The sequence below is a fragment of the Aulonocara sp. 'chitande type north' Nkhata Bay genome, linkage group LG16, assembly GCF_057382095.1.
Source record: "Aulonocara sp. 'chitande type north' Nkhata Bay isolate Kocher_YH1m ecotype deep benthic linkage group LG16, A_spYH_male_GT1.1, whole genome shotgun sequence".
In the NCBI taxonomy this organism is placed as follows: Eukaryota; Metazoa; Chordata; class Actinopteri; order Cichliformes; family Cichlidae; genus Aulonocara; species Aulonocara sp. 'chitande type north' Nkhata Bay.
Genome location: NC_141359.1, coordinates 41,249,195 through 41,269,580, shown reverse-complemented (window position 1 = coordinate 41,269,580; position 20,386 = coordinate 41,249,195). Strand labels below are relative to the sequence as shown.

The window sequence follows — 20,386 nt, the reverse complement described above, 5'->3', positions numbered from 1 at the left end:
AGTAACGGTATTAACACCACTGTGTAGAAATACTCAATTAGGACAGTTTTTTACTTTCTAACCATAAATTCAGTATGACACACCCCTGTATCAGCTGTTTTCTGTTTAAAATGGAATAAAGATTACATTATATTTAAGTAGGCAGACCTACCCAGCACATGTTGTTAGTAACATCTGGATGGATGGGTGGACATTTTATTAGAACATATTAAATTTCACAGTAAATTAGTTTTGAGTCCCCAGAAAGGCGTCAATACTCGGTATGCTAAATATGCCGGCAGAATGAGGGTTAACATATATCAACATATAAATTTTAATTCAAATTTAATTTAGTTGGCAAATATCTGAAAACAGAAGAAACATGTGTGCCTGTGATCAGTATATCCACTGATCTACGTTCCACTCGTCATTCGTCTCCAGTTCATCCTCTGATGATCTCAGACTGCTTCAAAACATAAACAATCAGAAGAGGTTGGACGACTGATGACCAACATGATGATTTTCATAAACAGATCAAACTCTCTTACATCACAGACTGTACAACAACAGCATCAATAATAATAATGATAATAATAATGATGACCACACAGTTAAATGTTCTGGTTTCTTCTTCTGCAGCAGAACATGATTCACTGTTAGGTTTGTGGGATAAACAGGATACAGTGAAGAAATTCACTTCCGAGCCTTTTTCACACCTTGGCTCATGTGATGAGACACATGGTCAGCAGTGGGTCAAAAAGGTACAACTCCCACTATGGGTTAAATACCTGCGACGCTCCACCATCTGGTTTTAGAACTGAAGAAGCTTCAGTCTGTGAAACATCTTCAGGAATCAGAAATACATCCAGTCGTTTCCTTAGATCACCTTGACCTGGAGGACTGAGAACCTACAGACACAATTCCTCCTCTTTGATCAAACCCCACAGGCAGTCAGGCTGCTGCCATCACCACTGCTTTCATTTTGGGGTTTACCAGCAGGGGGCAGTGTTTCACACAGCACGCTGCTGCTCTAAAAAGCATTTGAATCACAGTGCAGCTGTTCCTTTATTGCCATTGGCTCAGCACAGGACTTGCAGCACACACACTTCCTGGTTCAACCTTCCAGTCTCAGGACCAGGACCACACTAACACCAGGTATCAAACCCCCAACTCTTCACACGTGAACCCCTGAGCCAATAAAAGACAAAGCAGTAATCTCAAAAAGTGGATTCTGTTCATCTGGACCTTTCATCATCAGCCAGGTAACATCTTCAGTCTCAGCTGACTGCAGGTTTCCCACCTTATAAACATGACATTTGTATGATGACTGACACTAGCACCACTGAACAATGGGCTGGGAGGTTAGTTCCTTGAGCTCTTCCGTGTTGTGCCATCCGTTTAGTCGGAGGTTGTTTGGTTTCTGTGATTTTGTTAATAAGGTTGGAAACCTGTAGTCATCTGATGTAAAGTTTCTCCCACTGAAAACATCCAGATGAACACGTCTGCCCAGATGTTTGCAGCTGTTTGTCCTGGACACAGTACTGCACTTTACGGTTGCTCTCTTCTTTTGTGCAATAAAAATAAAGGTCACATCCATATCTATCGATCGCTGTAGACCGCTCCACCATTCTCGTCCTTCCACACACCAACTGAAATCAGATGATTGTAGCAGGAAGAAAAAAAAACAAACCTGTTTGTTTCCTTTCTATCTGCAAAGAACCGAAGAGCCTTTGTGGCACACAAACAACAGAACAAACAACAAATTACTGAATTTAGAGTAATTCAGTAATTTTGAGTACAGTAAAGCATTACTTTGTTGATGCAGACTTTAAAGTTAACTGAAGTTTGTAGACCGACTTCACTCTCAGGTGTGTTTGATCCGTCAGGCGTGCAGCTACAGTAACGGCACCTGTGAACTGATGACATCACTCACAGCAGTGATGTCAGAGTGTGATAGTGCCATCAGCTCCATCAGTCCCTGCTGCTCTGTCTGCAGGTGTTTGATCCTCATATACCTGCTGTCAGCACATCTGTCCATGCTTCTGACTCCGCCTCCTTCCTAACCATGCTTAGAGCTGATTGAGAAAGTCTGGATTACCCGATTGAGTTCAGAACAATGATCACGTGACCTGAGCCTGATGTCAGGATATTTGAAACCAATCAGGAAACCCGATCCTCGATTTGCACAGGGACCTGAACGCAACATGTTCTCATCTGAACAGATTCAGCAGTCAGAAAACAGACGCTCTGAATGCAGCACAGGTTTAGTGATGTGTTCGCTGACATCATCGGCTTCATCTGAGGTTAAAACAGTCCTGCTGACCTTTGACCTCCAGCTGCTCAGCTTAAGGTGACACCCAAAGAGTTCAGCTGCTAAATAACCAACCAATCAAAGCCTGTCCTGATGATCAAATGACTTCCTGTTTCTCTAAGAGACTCCTAAGTCTGACCCCGCCTACTCAGATGGCATCACACAGAAGCATGGTCTCCACAGCATGCACGTCTTATGAAGAACTCAGGATCAGTAAACAATGCTGAGGTCAGAGGTCAGCTTACATGTCTCTCTCTCACACACTCACACAGGAAATTAGTGTTTGAAAATAAAAAATACGGCTCTGTTTGTGTTCCTGTAAAACCGATTGATGTTTTTATTCTCCGATAATCAATACATCTGATCACATGATTGTTTCCTGATGTCCTCACCTGACTGACTCAGTGAGACCACATGTAGCAGCTTTACTAGAACTGAGTTTGACCCCGAGACGAACCAGAAGGTCAGACCGACCTCTTGGCGGCGAGGACTGAGAGACTAGGTCATCGGAGGTGAAAAGGTTCATGGCGGACGCGATTGTCAGCTCCAGGAGGTGAAAAAATGAATAAAGTTTGTCTCTGTTCCTGATCAGACTTCCTGCTGATGACCCAATCAGCTGTGCTTACCTGCACGAGCCTGTACACCTGTAGCACAGTCACAGGCTTTGTTCTTTTATTCTGACATCTGTACTCTCCATCCTACATGAAGTCTTTTATTTTGGCGTCCCTGCCCTGCTCTGATTGATCATAAGCTTGACTCTTTGGGCGGGTAGTCCACGTTGGTCACCATGGTGACGACCGTGACAATCTCCTCGTGGGCCGTGACGCTCGACTGCTGCATCTGCACGACGCGCTCCTCCACGCAGCCCGCTGACAGCCGCGCCTCCGCCTCATGATCCCAGCACTCCTCCATCGTCTCACAGAGGAGAGCCAGACCCTGCCGGGGGGGCAGAGAGGAGACCTGGATCAGAGGTCAAACATAGCACTTGTTTCTTTATAAACTACACCAGCGGTGAGGTCATCCTGATGCTTCAAACAAATGCATCGGCTGTGGGTAATGTGCTGGTGCATTGTGCGTAGTGACTCACGGCGTGCTTCTGCCAGCACTCTCTGATTGTGGGCCTGAGCTTCTTGTAGACGACCACCTCCTGCATGTCCTCCAGAGACGGATGCTGACCCGCCTCCTCCTCAAAGGCCAGCAGGTACTCATCTACTGGACCTGAACCACAGAAAACCAGGTGTGCGGATCAGTCAATGACAGTCTTCACTTTGCCACACACACACACACACACACACACACACACACACACACAGCAGGTGAAGACGTAAACACAGGACGGCGGCGTTGGCCTCCACCGACCACAACGACATGTTCATGTCAGTTTCTTCACATGTCACATAACCATTCTTTGTAAGCAGGTCAAACTTTAACAACCAACCAGGCGTGACCCTGGCCAGGCCTAGGCCGGGGCTGTTGTTAAATTTTGACGTGCTGACCTGGTGAGTCAGGTGACCTTCTGGCGTTTCATACCGTCAGCAGCTTTGCAGCGTGATGCGAGCTCCCACAGCACCAGCCCCACAGCGTACATGTCGATCCTCAGGAAGGAGTCTCTCTGGAAGTTGATGGCGCCCTCCAGGACCTCTGGGGCCATGTACCTCCTGGTCCCCACCTGACACAGACAGGAACCAGATCAGCTGTTTACTGAGGTGATATGACACAACTACAAAGAGCAGAGGAGCTGGTGGAGGGGACATGGATAACATCACTGATATCAATAAAGTTTGAACTTGTTACGCAGCACTTATCTGAAGCCCCGCCCCCTCTGACCTCATGGCAGGTCCTCACACATATTTTAAACCTCTGTAATAACACAACAGCATCTAAATGATGTCATTACTGTGGAGACCGAGCTGTGACCGGTAAATAAACACAGCTCATTTAGAGCCAACCTCAAAGCTGCTACTAATATGTAAACGCAGTGAGTTTATCACACCATCCGCTCTGCAGCTTCACCTCCTCAAACCCTCTGATTGGCCGCTCTGCTCTCATTTCTCTCTTTGGTTCCCCACACTCTGGACACTGCTCCGTTCAGCTACGCCTCCCCTGCTGTGCACAGCTGCAATCAGGCCAGCTCAACATCCCAGCACTAATTATTCTTCTTTTATCAAACATCCTTGAATATTTACCCATCAGCCACCAGATGGAGCTATTTGCTTCTTCCTAACCCAGACTGTCCTCACCTGGACCTCAGTGTACCTGGAACTCCATCATGCATTTGCTAAACACTCTTAGATATTTCTGTTTCCACTGACTGTTACACTGTCACTGCTGTAATGACAAAGCGTGACAGAGGCGTAGCTCAGGTGGACACACCTGTCCATGAGCGTCACCTGGAGACTTTCCCGCCTCAAACCTGAGAGCGAGGCCAAAGTCGGCGATGCAGGCAGTCAGGTCGGACTTAAGCAGGACGTTCTTACTCTTGAAGTCCCTGAAAAACACACAGAGCTGTCAGGCAGGTGTGTGTGTGTGTGTGTGTGTGTGTGCCTGTACGCTCGTACCTGTGTGCGATGGCGGGTTTGTATGCAGGTATGTCTTCGTGCAGGTAGGCCAGGCCTCGGGACATAGACTGAGCGATCCGACACAGTTCAGACCAGGAGAGAACGTTGGCTTTAAGATGGTCAGTCAAGGAACCCTGAAAACACGTCATGGAGAACACAGAGTGAAGACTGAGGGTCAGAGGTCAAATTTGTTAGAGTGACTCAGTCTTCTGTCCACACATTCACAAACTGAACCCGCTCCAACTCGTCTACGCTCCACGTTCTTCCAGGTTCTAATGGAGTTTTAGGAGTGTTCTGCAGTTCCACCTCCAGCCTGCGGGGGTCACTGTTACCTTGTGATGGTAGGCGGTGACAAGCCACAGCTCCGTTTCCAGCTTGCTGCCTCTCTTCTCAGCGCCGAGGAACTGCAGCAGGTTCTCGTGTCTCATCCCGCTCAGGCTAAAGATCTCAAACTCGTTCTGCCAAGACTGACGCTCCTGAGCACAGGTCAGAGGTCAGAGTAGTCAGGGGCGTGGCCCAACTGTGACCTCACACAGAGGTAATTTCTCAACATGTGCTCTTGTGAGACATCAATTCAAAGGGTTAGGTTGCATTTCATCTGAAAATATGTGTTATTGTAGAATCTACTTTACAATATGAAGCTCCTCGAAGCGACTGGTGTTGTGATTTGGTGCTGTGGAAATAAAACTGAACTGAAACTCAAAAGTGGCCGTGGTGGAGGAGAGCGGCTAAAACTGTGAGAGAAGTTTGAAATGTGCCCGTTTCTGTGACACAAAGTAACTCTTAAGACGTTTCAGGCGAGAATGTAGATACGGATATTTCCAAACATCACCTCCCTCTGGGCGAACGGCCAGTTTGCCTCGCCAGGTGTCACCTGACCAAAAGGTCGAGGCTTATTCTCCCTGACTCCTGCCACATCATTTTTAAATCTCCCCAGGCTTTGGCCACTCAGTGGAGGTTAAACATCATGTTTGGCTTATTTCAGTGTTTTAGAGAAAATCTGTTTGATCAAAACTGGATCGTTGTATTTAACTTTCACATCTCACTGGAGCGCTGTCACTGTGTTTGGAAACGAATATTCCGCTCATCATTATTCCCTCACGCAGATGTGCTCATGTATATGGAGCAGAAACATCTGGCGCAGCTGCTCATGAAGACTTCACACAAAGGATCAGATAATGTTTTTAACATTTATTCTGTTTCTACGACAATAAACAAAATCATTCTCACATCTGACCCGTTTGTTGTTCTTGTTAAATGAGCAGTGCGAGCTGTGCGTACATGTTTGTGTTTCAGTCATGTGACTGCTGGTGCTCAGCTGTATGAAGGTCATCAGTGTCTGGATGTTAGAAGAGCCGTGAAGACCAACGCTCTGATGCTCCTCTCACAGCCAAGCGTTTTGCCAAAGTGCTTGTAAGCACTTGTGTAGTAAATGGGCTACTTGTATTAACAATATCACACTAAGATTAACGGCACACACACTGACCTGGGCAGGGAAGATCTTGACGGCGACGTGTTCACTGAGCAGCTGAGCCTTCCACACGCAGCCAAAGCGCCCCCTGGCTTTCAGCTCCAGCAACTGCAGAGGCTTCTGTCCCAGGACGGGGGAGGGGGGCAGGGGGCCGGTCTCCTGGGGGAGACAGGTGGAGATCAGAGACAGAGGATACAGGAAAATAAAGAACATCTTGTCAGGGCTGTCGGGCCACACCCACATGGACATGTGTACATTAAAAACACAGAGTGACAGAACCATGAGAGTGGGCTGGCCTAAAGATGGGCGGTGTGGCGTGCTGACACAGTCATGCAGGGCAAGGAAGGAGCGGGACGTGCAGACATCATGTGACACAAAACATAAAGGTGCTCAGAGACCCAAAGTGGGAGAACACAAGGCGGGTGGTGACAGAGCACGCTCAGTGGGTCTCCTTACCTCGACCATGATGTGAAAGGCGTGCTGAGAGGCAAAGAAACAGCTCAGAGTCACACAGACAGGAAGAGGTGGAGCTAACTCACAGCCTCCCTCTGAAACATCTGCATTGCCTCACTACTCCAGCTATGTGTCACCGCCTCCTCGTGTCTTAGCCCCTCCCACCCCAGAGGTGAAGACACAGGTAACAAAAAGAGCATCCATGTCACATGACACAGTCACGTGACAGAGTTGATGATGCTGTTAAAAACTACAACAAACACCAGCTCTGTGTGCTGTTACAATGGAAACAGTGTTTTTCCTGATCACCCTGCGAGTGCTTCAGGTCTTTTATTTTGAACGTCAACCTGACGGTGTTCCTGACTTCCTGATTGGACTAAGCAGCAGGAACGTGTCAGGACAAACACCTGATCAGTACACCTGGCTTCAGTGTTTACCTGGAACGAGTTTGTTCACTTGCTGCTGGGACTTCCTGTAGAACAGACAGCTGATTAAAGCTGTTATGAAGCATTTATTGTAAAAGTTTGTTCCTCATTTTTTAAACTCAGAGCAGGAAGTCACCTGACTGTCACATGACCCACTCCTCACAGAAGGTCTCACCTGTGTGGGCACCAGCACAGGTGGGTAGGCCAGTTTGTGGTGTCGGTACATCCAAAAGGACAGCAGGACGATGATGGCAACGGCCATGATGGGGAGCAGCGAATACATCAGCGCGGTGACCACCGGGGGTCGCAGTGTGAGTGGGATATTTGTCGCTATGGAAACACACACGGAAAAGAGGTTACAACATGAAGTACAGGAGGCTTTTCACTATAAGGTTCCGTTTTAACATCAAAGATTTTCAGAATAAGGTGCGAGATGAGCAGGTACGTACGGGGCAGCGGCGGCGTGTGGTTGCTGTTGGGCAGGTAGAAGAACTTCTGGTTGCACAGACTTCCCTCACAGCAGCAGAAAAAGACGTCAGGGGACTCCTTCCTCTCGACACACTCCCACCTATCAGGAAACAGCACAGATGAGCTGATGCACAGGTGAGGTCACCACACTCAAGTAACCCCCCCCTCCCAATTGATGTCTCCTCCTCACACGCACTAATGTCTTTCAGCTTTATCACTGAACTCTCAAGTGACCTCACACATGAGCTCACACAGGTGAGCTTTTACAGCACCTCTCAGTTCACATATGAAAACTGATCAATTGCTCTGATTGATACATGGGGTGACTGGTGACAGGTAATGGTAAATGGACTGGTTCTTATATAGCGCTTTTCTACTCTGAGCACTCAAAGCGCTTTATACAACTCGCTCATTCACACAAACACTTTTCTAAGTTCTTAGTGCTATCTAACTAATTCAGAGTGTGTGAGTGTGAGCTAGCTCTTCTTCTCCTGAAATCACTCTGGTCCTCCGAGTGAACCTACAGCAACACGTGGGCAAACCAATTCAACTACAGGTAGACATACACCTGAACACACCTGCCCTGAGGGGACTTATAAAATCACCACTCTGTACTCGAACAAAGTCAGGTTCAGGTCTGGGAGCATCATCAATCAATAAACCGATCAGGTCTAAACTCTGCTATCCTCCTGTTGAACCACAGAAGCGCTCCTTTACTTCCTGTTGTTACCTGAGCATGACCTCTCTGGCCCCACCTACCTGTCATAGCAGCTAGGGTCGTCAAGCCAGCAGCCCTGTTTGACCACGGTCACCTGACCGGAGGTGTTCCTCCAGGTGGCGAAGCAGTGCTGCCGCTTATCCTTCTGCCCGGAGCAGATCTCCACGCCGCTGATGTTCCCTCGGCCCTCCACTGAGGAGGAGGAGGAGCTGTAGCTGTACAGCACACAGGTCTGAGTCTGAGTGTGGCCCAGGATTGCACCTGAGGAGGAAGCATACAGCATCGTGAGAGTGACTGAAACAGGTACAGATCAGCTGTTTCCTGTCAGCTCAAGAGCTAATCAATAACTGACCAATATCTGATCAGCAGGTTTTCTGCAGGAGGTTTGAGGTGACCTGTGGTTGAAGATCACCTATATATGATATACACCATTGAAATAAAGCTGCTGGATAGCTGCCCTGGGGCGTTTCAGTGAGCAGACAGCATCACTGACACACAGCTGACTGCTCTAGCCTATCTTAGCTCTGAGCCTGGATTAGGATCAAAGCAGCTCAGAGTTATTTACTGGGGCTTGTTTCCTGTGACATCAGAATTACACTCTGGTTTCTAATTGATTGTGTCTGTGGTGATGATGTTAGAGCCAGGTGTGCTCACCTGAGGAGCAGGTGATTAGGAGGACGCTGAAGGCCAGCCTGGTGGCGGATCCCATGGTGCTGCTCAGATAAATCCTAGTTTCAATCCTAATCCGGGATTACGCTCCCTCTGACTGACAACAGGACTCCGGGCACCGGAACCATGTCCCAGTCCAAGCAGCGGTTGCGGTCCGTTCACCGGGACGCCCCGTGAGAGCACTCGGGAAGAGGGTCCCAGGAGCTGGGCAGGCCCTGAGACATGGTGCGCTGTCAGGAGATCCGGACCTGAGGACCAGTACAGGCTGCTCGCCGGGTTGGAGCGGTGCTGTAAAGGTTTATGCTGCAGAAATCGGTTTATCGACGAACTGACAGGTTATCAATCAGAGGACTGATCTGGAGTAACTCCATCAGCGAACCTCCGGCCATGAAGCACAGTTCACCTTGGACCCCTGCACCATTCTCCGCGAAGCCTCAGCTGTGCTGTGACCCTGGATCAAACTCACCTCCCCGCAGAGAGCCGGGCGGAGGTGTAGCCTCAGCCCGCCTCTGATTATCACTGCTCGGTCACACGGATGCTAGCTGGCCCGGCTACCCTTTAGCTTAGCTCCGAGGAGGAAAACCTCAAACCGCATCCGCGTCCCGTCTGTTCGCTCAGCGGGAGGAAGCGCCGTGTGAACGATCCCGGACTGGCTCACAGCGTACAGCCGACCTGTCCGCCTCTCCCTCACCTAGTCTCCGTATTACTTCCACTCCACACTCTGAGGCCGACAGCAGGAGGAAGATGGCGGCTACGCTGCGATCAGCTTGTTTTTTTTCACAGTTTTCCAAAGTCACCTGTCACAGCGTACACGATCATCTGACGGGCACCTGCAAAAACCAATAGGATGCCTAGAACAATCCGGAGCCCCATTTATTCACCAATGATTAGCCGTGTTTGTGTGTAGAGCCCATGGAATGAGGGAAAAGCCCCGCCCACTGAAAAGAGGTTGGTGGGCTGTCAGAAAAATGGAGAAAAATAAAAGCGGAAAGAAACCTCCATAAACCAATCAAAATTCAGTAAAACTATTTTTTATTAATTTTTTTTGTACTATAATCCAAATAAAACCTAAAAAATCTAAAAATGCTTTATAAACTTTCTGGCCTTTGAGATTTATACTTTAAACTTGTTTCGTCACTTGGTGGTGGAAACAGCAGTTAGCGACTGAACTAACATCATGTAGGTCCTCAGTAATCCAGGTCATGGTAGTCTAAGGAGCTTGGAAAGAAAAACGTCTGGTCTTCTTTAACATCTTGAAGACATTTCACTTTTCATCCAAGAAGCTTCTTCACTTCTAACACCAAATTCATCTAATTCAAGGATTCAAAGCGTTTGTTGTCATGTGTGCAAGAAAATGCATTACTCTGTACAATGAAATTTTTTTTGTCTGCTGTCCACACGCAGACTGGTTAATATGTACAAATAGCTAAAATACAAATAGCATGAATAAATAAATGGAGAAAACATCTGAAGTATTAAATAGATTTATGTGCAAAAGAGCAATATGTGAGATGACCTGATGTACAAAAAATATTATTACTGTTAAAATAGGTCAGCTGTTCAAGAGTCTGATGGCAGTGGGGAAGAAGGAGTTGTTGAGTCGAGATGTTCTGGATTTCACACTTCTAAACCTTTGTCTTGAGGGCAGAAGTGTGAACAGTCCGTGTTGGGGGTGTGTGGGGTCTTTGAGGATGGAGGCAGCTCTCCTCTGGACTGTGCGATGGTAGAAGCTCTGCAGAGAGGGCACCGGGGTCCTGATGATCTTCTCTGCAGTTGTTATCACTCTCTGCAGGCGTTTGCGGTCCATAGCAGTAGTGCTGCTGTACCATGCAGTGATGCAGCTGGTCAGGATGCTCTCCACAATACAGCTGTAGAACCAGCTGAGGATCTTGGCCGACATACCAAATTTCCTCAGCCTCCTCAGGAAATACAGCCGCTGCTGAGCCTTCTTGACCAGCTGTGGGGTGTTCAGTGTCCAGGTGAGGTTCTCAGTGATGTAGACACCCAGGTACCTAAAGCTACCTAAAGTAGGCATACTGCAGGGGTGTCCAACTCCAGGCTTCGAGAGCTGGTGTTCTGCAGGTTTTAGATATCACCCTGGGTCAGCACACCTGAAAAAAATGATTAGTTCATTACTGGGCTTCTGGAGAACTTCAAGACATGTTGAGGAGGTAATTTAGCCATTTAAATCAGCTGTGATGGATCAAGGACACATCTAAAACCTGCATATATTGACAGAGCAGTTCCCCTTGGTGGCTGCAGTTTGAAACACATCCCAGTCTGTTTGGGCAAAACAGTCCTGTAGGATACTCGCAGTCTCTGGGGTCCACAGTTTCACAGGTTTGATGGTTTCAGTTTCTGTCTGTAAGCCGGGTACATGAACAGGGAGATGTGATCAGACTGTCCAGAGTGAGGACGTGGTGCAGCCCTGTATGCACCCTGTATGTTGCTGTAAATATGATCCAGGGGTGTTCTTGTCACGGGTAGGAATGGCCACACGTTGATGGTATTTTGGGAGTACAGTCCGTAAGTTGCACTCACTAAAGTCACCGGCGACGATAAAAACAGCGTCTCAATGAGTTGTCTCTAATGCGCTGATGTCGTCAAGGAGTTTGCCGAGCGCTGCTGCGGAGTTAGCGCGTGGCTGGATGTAAACAATGACCAAAAACACAGCTGACAACTCCCGCAGCAGATAGTAAGGGCGGCATGTAGCATTAAAAACTCCACGTCTGGCGAACAGTGCTTCTGGATAGTCTGCACGTTTCACCGCCACGATTTCTTAATGAAAGCACACTAGGGTGACCATATTTTGATTTCCAAAAAAGAGGACGCTTGGCCCAGTCATGAAGAACTTAGTAATACTGTTTGCTTAAAGAAAATTTTAACATATTTAAACGATGACTTCTCTTGGTTAATGAATGGTGAAACAAAAATGTCATATAGACTTTTACAAGTCAACAAGGGCAGAAAATAACTTAAAAACCTCTGGAATTAGATAATAGTACAGAAACAAGGTCTCATCTCTATAAGAAAAATGACCAGTATCGGGATGGTACGACGGAAATTTCTTTTGCAGTTCGTCTGAAAGCTGCAGTTGCGCTTTGGCTGGTTTTAAACATCACCAGACATCACTACTGCGTGCTGTCTGTCCCGTCTGTGAGCGCAGAACAACACTCACAGCCACAGCTCAGGGATGACGTCACACATGTGGGTCCTCTGTAGGAAAACCAGGACATTTTCATCAATCTCGAAAATCCCCCCGGACAGAACGTGAAAAGTGGACATATCCGGGGAAAAGAGGACAGTCAGAGATTGTGTGAGTTACCTATGTCCACTAGTGCCTGTCGCGGATATGTTAACAGAGCACAGCACTTATCCAGTGCAAAAAGAACAAAAAACAAACAACAACAAGTCGGCATCTGAGAGCGGAGCAAGCAAACACGTCTGCCTCGAGGGGCGCTATGATAATGTAAATGATGGAGAGTCCCTGATTTTAAACCCTGTTGGGAGTGGTCCCTTAACAGGGTCATGGACCCATTTTTGATCATCGCCATAATCACGGGAGCCAAGGTGTGAAAACAGGTGTGGGTGATTATCAGCAGAGGTTTCAGGTGAAACCATTGTGAGACCCTCACAACTAAAATACACAATCAGAAATATCAGGATGGATAAAGATATAATTAGTGTTGGAAAAGAAATGACCCCAACCTCTCCCACAGGGGGACTGTAGAAAAGGGGAGAGGCCAAAGGTTGTACCAAATTTATAGGGCTGCACCTAAGAAGAAGAGGAGGAGGATGAGGAAGAGCTCTGACTGATAATGAGTAAAACTACAGGTGTGGAGGTCCTAAGAGTCAGGATATGAAGCACAGTTTGGGGTTCTTCTTCTATGTTGTGTGTTTATGAAGTGGCTGTTTGATGTCTGCAGTGTAGAGGTCTTAGCACTCCTCACTGCACAGCTACACTATTGTTTAGTTTGTGTCTGAGTGTGTGGCTGAGTTTGACAGATGTCTGTCCCGACATCTGTCAAACACTCTGACCAAGTTCTCTGTTGATTGGGATGAAGAGAGGAGCAGTGATGGTGTGAGTCCAGCAGAGGGGGCTGTAACACCACAGGTCAGAGTCACACTGAGCCCGCTGTTATCAGTGGCTGCTGGCAGGAGAGTGACCAGCAGGGGGCAGCAGCACACTCCAGCCTTTGTGTCAGTGTGTCCCTGTTCTTATGATTTTCAACACAAATATTAACCTTTGAGTGTGAGTGTGTGTGTTTCTGTGTGTGTGTGTGTGTGTGTGTGTGAGAGAGAGAGAGAGAGAGAGAGAGAGAGAGAGTTTGTAATAAACCAGAGTGAATAAATGAAAGAATAAAAGCCTCAACATGATGTTTGGGGGGACGCCTCCCGTCGCTTCCCATAATGCACTGTGTCATAATGTTGGCAGCCAGATCCGAGCCCCAGAACAAAGACTCGACCTTCAGATGTTTCATTCATCGAACCTCTGAGCAGCAGGATACACTCACATACAGACACACTCACACTCACATACAGACACACACACTCACACACACACTCACACACAGACTCACACACACACACACACACACTCACACACACACTCACACACAGACTCACACACACACACACACACACACACACACACACACACTCTCACACACACACACACACACACACACACACACACACACACACACACACACACTCACACACACACTCACACACACACACACACACACTCACACACACACTCACACACAGACTCACACACACACACACACACACACACACACACACACACTCTCACACACACACACACACACACACACACACACACACACACTCACACACACACTCACACACACACACACACTCTCACACACACACACACACACACACACACACACACACTCTCACACACACACACACACACACACACACACACACACACACACACACACACTCACACACACACACACACACACAGACACACAGACACACACACACACACACAGATGTCTGCAGGTCACAGAGTCAGAATATCCTCCGCGCTCAGCTGTTTTCTTTCAGATCCACACTGAATCATTAATCCGAGTTTGCAGCTGAACTTTTCCACTTTTATATATTTGCCTAGTTTTTGTTCGTTGTTGTTCAGAGGAGGGACGGCTGACACAACAAGCTGCAGAGAAACACCTGAACAAGTCCACAGACCAAGTTAGTCCGACCTGCTGGTTATGTATATATGTGATCACAACTGTTATAACACTGAGGGCCTCGAACACGTCCCAGCACCGAGACCAAATCTGAAAAATCTTCATCGCTCTATTTTAGTCTCTATAAAAACTCTGTGTGGAGTTACCTGTGGGAGGGATCTCAGCAGCAAGAGGTTGACCTTGATTGGTCAGTGGCTTCACCATAGAGCCATCTTCCTGTGAGTGGAGGGTTTGATAGCAGATTGTTTATAGTCTTCAGACATCCATAACCACAGCTGGCATCACTTCCTGTTTCTCCTCCTGTGTGTGGAGATGAAACAATAATTAATCATACATGATGGAGTCACTGATCGGGTGTTGTTAACCGCTTTGCTTCCTGCTGTCACTGAAGGGTTAATCTCTTCCTCTTCCCGTTGGACGGTGGCAGCGTCTCTCATGGTGTCCGTCCTGCTGTTGGGGGACTTCCTGAGCTTTCAGCCAGCTAAAAGGTGGTGTTGCTAAGTGACAGCGGCTCAGCCGTGGAAGCGTCTCCTCCCCGCTGGCCGACCAACTCTGCAGCCAACACTAAAACCAAACGCACCCGAGGGCTCTCCAAACACACCCATTCTTCCTTTGACGAGTGTTTCCTGCTCCCGCAGGGAGCCTTCACTCCTCCTCCTCCTCCTCGTCCTGCAGACCTGCTCTGAGTCAGGAGGAAGAAAAGCGCCCCGGTGTCTGAGCGAGCTGGCAACCGGCGGACATCATGCCGGTTTCTCTGCTCAGCTGGCGGCGAGTCAAAGATCGACCACATGGAGACGCCACAAACGGCCTTTTAGCGCCTTGTTGTTTCTGCATGAGCGCCTCTGACTCGGCCTTTGTGTCGCCGTCGCTCTGCTTCCTGTCTGTTGGTTTATTTCTCAGAAAGAAGGTGTCAGGATGCAGGGAGGCTTTAATCTGAGTCACAGAAGAAGCAGCAGCAGCTCAATCGTCTCTGCAGGCTGAAACTGGTCTGAAGCTTTTACTGATCATCAATCAATAATCACTTCTCCCCCTCAGAGTTCTCTCAGTTCACAGCCAGAGGCTGCAGGCAAGTAACACCGGGTAGGCTTGACTTGAAGGTCGAACTTTGTCTCTGAGACCCATCGATGGCGGCGGTAGAGTGTCTGGACACGAAGCGTTTATCTATGACCTCCTGACCCCGGCGGCGCCTCCGTTTCTCACCTCCTCCTGGTGAAGACAAGAAGTCTTTGTGAGGCAGAGTCTCATTACGCCGCAGGAGCTGCTGCTCATTATGTTGCCTTCATCCAATCAGAGCTCGATCTGCTGCCACTCTGTCCGATAATGAGGAATTTAAAGATTACAGCTGGACGAGGAGGAAGAGTCTTCATCAGGCAGGAGAAATAAAATAATGGGTGTGACCTCGTCTATCAGAGTGTCTCCTCTGAGTCTGACTTCCTGTTTCCTGTTAGTCTGTGACTGCGATCATCACTCTGAGCTTCTTGTTTCTTTTTGCTGCTTCTTCACTTATCGCTGCTTGTTCCTCTGATACTATAAGTGATATTGATCACTTGCTGCTGCATCATCATTCAGCTATGAGGATCCGTAATGTCCCACAGCCACCAACATCATCATATCAATATATTTTTAAACTGAAGCTCAATAATCAATAAACTGATTAGCTTTTCTCAGAACATCAGTCCTTATATCATAATTACTGTTATTAGATATTGACATGTATGCTACTAAACTTACTATTACTGTGTGTTTCTGTCTGTACCTCTGATCAGGTCTGATTGGTGAATGTTCAGGACGCAGATGAGCGTCTAAATAACCGACGACAATGATAAACGGGCTCTGTCCTCGCCGTTGTCATGTTCTGGCCCCGCCCTCTCGCAGCGTTTCGATTTCCATCCAAACAAAGCAAACTGGAGACGTTTGTGTGCTGATGTTCAATGACCTGCCTGACTGAGACCCATCGAACTACTTTTAATATTTTAAATGTTATATTATTTGTATAAATTGATTTAATCTGTTATTTTCTTTGAAATAGCATTTTGTTTATTTTCCTTTAATTTTATGTCCCATTTCGTTGTATTTTGTTTACATTATTTGATGTCACAGGAATTTGATTTTTTTAATTACATTTTTAATGAGTTTTGTAAACTGAATGCATTTCTATTTTATCTGCCTGTTTTGTTTCTTTAATATTTAATGTTATTTGACGCAGATGTTTATGACCTGAAATTTAACCATGAATGTCATGAGCTTCTATCGGTGGGCGAGGGCGGTGCCTGTGGTGATTTCCTAACACAAACAGTCAGACACATTTCCAGCCTGAAGCATGAGACTCGTCCTCGCCGCCTCTGACAGGAGCTGAAACAGCGATCTGACCCAGAGGTCACCAAAGGAAGTGTGATCGGGGAGCTTTAATTTCACGTGTCTGAACGTTGGAGGCCGGTTTAAATAAAAAATAAAAAAAAACAGCTCCTTCATCTCTTTGTTGGTTTGAAATGTTCGGAAGAGCTAAACGATGTCAGCTGATCATCAGGAAAGTTTCTGACGGTGGCCTGAAGTCCTCCGACTTCTGATCATACAGGCTTCATTAAAGCAATCGTTTCCCCGTCACATCTGACACTTCCTGTTTCTCCCCAGAAGGTCAAAGTCTTTTCAAGTGTGATTAATTAAAGCCTGAGAGCCCATCATTTATCCCGACCCTGAGTGTTTCCTATCAGAAACCGAGCACGCCTGTGAAATGATGTTGATTTTAAAATGAGCAGCAGCCTCGATAAGACGCCGATTCATTTCCAGTTTCAAAACGTGTTTTAAATGAATCCTCAGCAGATAACAGCTCTCATTCAGGAGGCAGGAGAAACTCAGTCTGCAGAACAACGAGCCTCATCATCACAAAGCTCAGCCTCTCATGGTCCACAGGAACTCAGGTAGGCTTCAGCACTGACACCGTGGGCTTACTTTAAACCGGGTCCATTCGGTTCTGGTCTCCTAAGACTGGGACTGTAAACTCGGCTATAATTCTTCAGCAGAGTTAATTCTATTAGCTGTGCTACTCGAATCCAACCACATGAAAACTGTCAGAACCTTTGACACCCAACCAAAACTGAGTTTAGTCTCCACCTGTGGACCAATAAGTAAGTAAATTCTCTTTCTATAGCACATTTATAACCAAAGCAATTTACAGTAAAATAAAAGAAACAGGTTTCTATATCCAGAAAGGCAGACGGCGTGGAGTGAAGAGGATGCAGACCCAAAATGAGACGATGGAGGCAGAGTGAGCTGATGAACAAAAAGCGAGCCTTTATTTAGCTACACAAAACTATAAACAAAAGGAAGACATCCATCCATCCATTTGCTTCCGCTTATCCTTTTCAGGGTCGCGGGGGTCGCTGGAGCCTATCCCAGCTGTCATAGGGCGAGAGGCAGGGTACACCCTGGACAGGTCGCCAGTCTGTCGCAGGGCCAACACACAGGGACAGACAACCATTCGCACTCACATTCATTCGCACATTCACACCTAGTGACAATTTGGATTATCCAATTAACCTATCCCCACAAGCTGCATGTCTTTGGATGGTGGGAGGAAGCCGGAGTACCCGGAGGGAACCCACGCAGACACGGGGAGAACATACAAACTCCACACAGAAAGACCCCGGCCTGATGTTGGAACTGAACTCAGGACCTTCTTGCTGTGCGGCAACAGTGCTAACCACCGTGCCACCGTGCTGCTAACAAACAAAAACCTAAACTGGGGTAAGCTAAACGAAACATGGAAACATGGGAGGAGAAACGCAGCAGGCGAACTGACAGAGGACTAAATACACAAAGGGTAAAAAGGGAGTGAGGACCAGGGAAACACAGCTGGGACTAATCACACACGAGACAGGGAGAAAGCAAAACAGAATAACACAGGACACGGGAAACTGGAAATACATGAACATAGAAACCATGATGACCAGACGTAAGACAAAGAACACGGGAGAGGCACAGTAACAAAACCTCAAGACTAGAAATCACCAAAATACCAAAGAATAACTGAGCTAGAAGTACCATACCATACCATACCAACTTTATTTCTAAAGCACTTTAACATAAAACCAGAGTTTCACAAAGTGCTGTACATGTTAATAGCATACGTAAAGAAAATTAAAATGAGATACAATAAAATAAATAGATACAATAAATTGAAACATGTTAAAACAAATTGAGTCAACCCCTCTAATCAATGCCAAAGGCTTCAGCGAATAAATATGTTTTAAGAAGACTTTTAAATTCAGAGAGAGAAGAGGCCTGCCTAACATGCAAGGGCAGATCATTCCACAACTTTGGAGCAGCTACAGCAAAAGCACGATCACCTTTAAGTTTATACTTAGTTTTCGGTACCTTAAGGAGTTGCTGATTGGCGGACCTAAGGGAACGGGCAGGTGTATATGGTTGTAGTAGCTCCGAGAGGTAGGGGGGGGCCAGGCCATTAAGAGATTTAAAAGCAAATAAGAGAATTTTAAAAACAATCCTAAAATGTACAGGTAGCCAGTGGAGTGAAATTAAAATAGGGGTAATGTGCTCAAACTTTTTTGTTCCAGTTAAAAGACGTGCTGCAGCATTTTGCACAACCTGCAGGCGCCTAATGGACGCATCACTAACCCCAAAATAAAGTGCGTTACAATAATCCAGCCTAGAAGTAACAAAGGCATGGATTACTGTCTGAAAATGCTGTTTCGATAAGATAGGCTTTATTTTGGCTAATTCCCTCAAATGAAAAAAGCTAGATCTTACAACAGCTCTGACCTGGCTTTCAAGTTTAAGATTTGCCTCTATTTTAACTCCCAGATTAGTGATGACTGGTTTAACATACTGTGCCAGTGAACCAAGATCTATAATAGTGGCCTCAGAAGCGCCACCAAAAACCATCACTTCTGTTTTCTGTTCATTAAAATGTAAAAAGTTCAAAGCCATCCAAGTCCTTATTTCATCAAGGCATCTGAGCAGCGGGTCTACTGAGAAGCCATTTATCTTTTTAAGTGGGAAATAAATCTGGGAGTCATCGGCGTAGCAGTGGAAAGAAATCCCATGTTTCCTGAAAATAGACCCAAGGGGTAGGAGATATAGAGAGAAAAGAAGCGGGCCTAAAACTGAACCCTGTGGAACCCCACATTGAAGAGAAGCAGTAGAGGATACAAACTCCCCTAGTTTCACAGAGAAAGTTCGCTCTGCCAAATAGGATCTGAGCCACTGCAGTGCGGTACTCCGCATACCCACCAACTGCTCTAAACGGGAAATTAAAATATTATGATCCACTGTATCAAAAGCAGCAGTTAAATCTAACAGCACAATAATAACACAGTCACCTGAGTCATTTGCCAAAAACACATCATTAAAAACTCTTAAAAGGGCAGATTCAGTACTATGTAAAGCTTTAAAACCAGATTGGAAAACTTCTAAAATACCGTGTTCTTCTAGGAAGGACATTAATTGCTTGTAAACTACCTTTTCAAGAATCTTTGAGATAAAAGGCAGTTTGGAAATAGGTCTGTAATTCGCAATAATATCAGGATCAAGAGCAGGTTTCTTGAGTAGAGGCTGAATCACCGCATGTTTGAGATTGACAGGTACAACACCAGAGGACAGACTACTATTTACAATGGATTGTACAGCTGATGCTATAGTGAGAAAAACCTCTTTGAAAAATCGAGGAGGGAGAGCATCATAAGGGGAACCTGAGGGCTTCATGTGAGCAACCAACTCCTGCAGGCAGAGCATGGAAACTGGCTCGAACCTGTCAAAGACAGCAGAACTAGGGACAGGGGTAGAAGGGTCGGGAACGGACTGGGAAGTCTGTGCTTTGACAGATAGCACTTTATCAATAAAAAAGTGTAGGAAGTTTTCACAAATTTCCTGAGAAGACTCGACAGAAGACTGTGGAGCATGAAGGACCATGTCAATAGTCTTAAATAAGACATGAGGCTTACGACAATTTGCCTGAATAATAGTAGCGAAATGTTTCCTCTTAGCATCTTTTACAGTTTTCTGGTAAGAATTCCAGTAATCTTGTAACATTTGGTATGACACCTGAAGTTGATCCTTCTTCCATTTACGTTCAGCTCTCCTGCACTTTCTTCTG

General features: G+C 46.5%; 2 protein-coding genes across 5 annotated transcripts; both read right to left on the bottom strand.

Annotated features, from left to right (window-relative positions):
- Positions 1 to 186: 186 nt before the first annotated feature.
- On the bottom strand, positions 187 to 9,806 carry LOC147312158 (activin receptor type-2A-like). 4 transcript variants are annotated; one of them, XM_086265881.1, is made up of 12 exons: positions 9,038 to 9,806; positions 8,425 to 8,644; positions 7,647 to 7,765; positions 7,373 to 7,527; positions 6,776 to 6,799; positions 6,335 to 6,478; positions 5,181 to 5,324; positions 4,849 to 4,982; positions 4,664 to 4,778; positions 3,821 to 3,959; positions 3,378 to 3,508; positions 187 to 3,250 (listed from the first exon to the last, which is right to left on the bottom strand). In XM_086265881.1, the coding sequence occupies exons 1-12, from the start codon at positions 9,090 to 9,092 to the stop codon at positions 3,035 to 3,037; spliced, it is 1,596 nt and encodes a 531-aa protein (XP_086122007.1). In that variant the 5' UTR covers positions 9,093 to 9,806; the 3' UTR covers positions 187 to 3,034. The 4 variants fall into 4 exon arrangements, with proteins under 4 accessions (XP_086122007.1, XP_086122009.1, XP_086122008.1 ...); XM_086265882.1 differs by having other exon boundaries at positions 192 to 3,226; positions 9,038 to 9,802; XM_086265883.1 differs by lacking the exon at positions 6,776 to 6,799 and having other exon boundaries at positions 189 to 3,250; positions 9,038 to 9,804.
- A 188-nt stretch (positions 9,807 to 9,994) lies between these two features.
- LOC147312157 (uncharacterized) lies at positions 9,995 to 15,652 on the bottom strand. Its single transcript, XM_086265885.1, has 2 exons — positions 14,421 to 15,652; positions 9,995 to 11,163 (listed from the first exon to the last, which is right to left on the bottom strand). The coding sequence occupies exon 2, from the start codon at positions 11,085 to 11,087 to the stop codon at positions 10,605 to 10,607; it is 483 nt and encodes a 160-aa protein (XP_086122011.1). The 5' UTR covers positions 11,088 to 11,163; positions 14,421 to 15,652; the 3' UTR covers positions 9,995 to 10,604.
- Positions 15,653 to 20,386: the final 4,734 nt, after the last annotated feature.

What these genes read in the sequence shown, in the direction of transcription:
- LOC147312158 (XM_086265881.1), bottom strand. Translation starts at nt 9,092, where the DNA reads ATGGGATCCGCCACCAGGCTGGCCTTCAGCGTCCTCCTAATCACCTGC. An exon ending in CCACACGCCGCCGCTGCCCC is followed by an intron (nt 7,528 to 7,646) that starts GTACGTACCTGC and finishes GTGTTTCCATAG; the next exon opens with CGACAAATATCCCACTCACA. An exon ending in TCAAGATCTTCCCTGCCCAG is followed by an intron (nt 5,325 to 6,334) that starts GTCAGTGTGTGT and finishes ACCTGTGCTCAG; the next exon opens with GAGCGTCAGTCTTGGCAGAA.
- LOC147312157 (XM_086265885.1), bottom strand. Translation starts at nt 11,087, where the DNA reads ATGCCTACTTTAGGTAGCTTTAGGTACCTGGGTGTCTACATCACTGAG.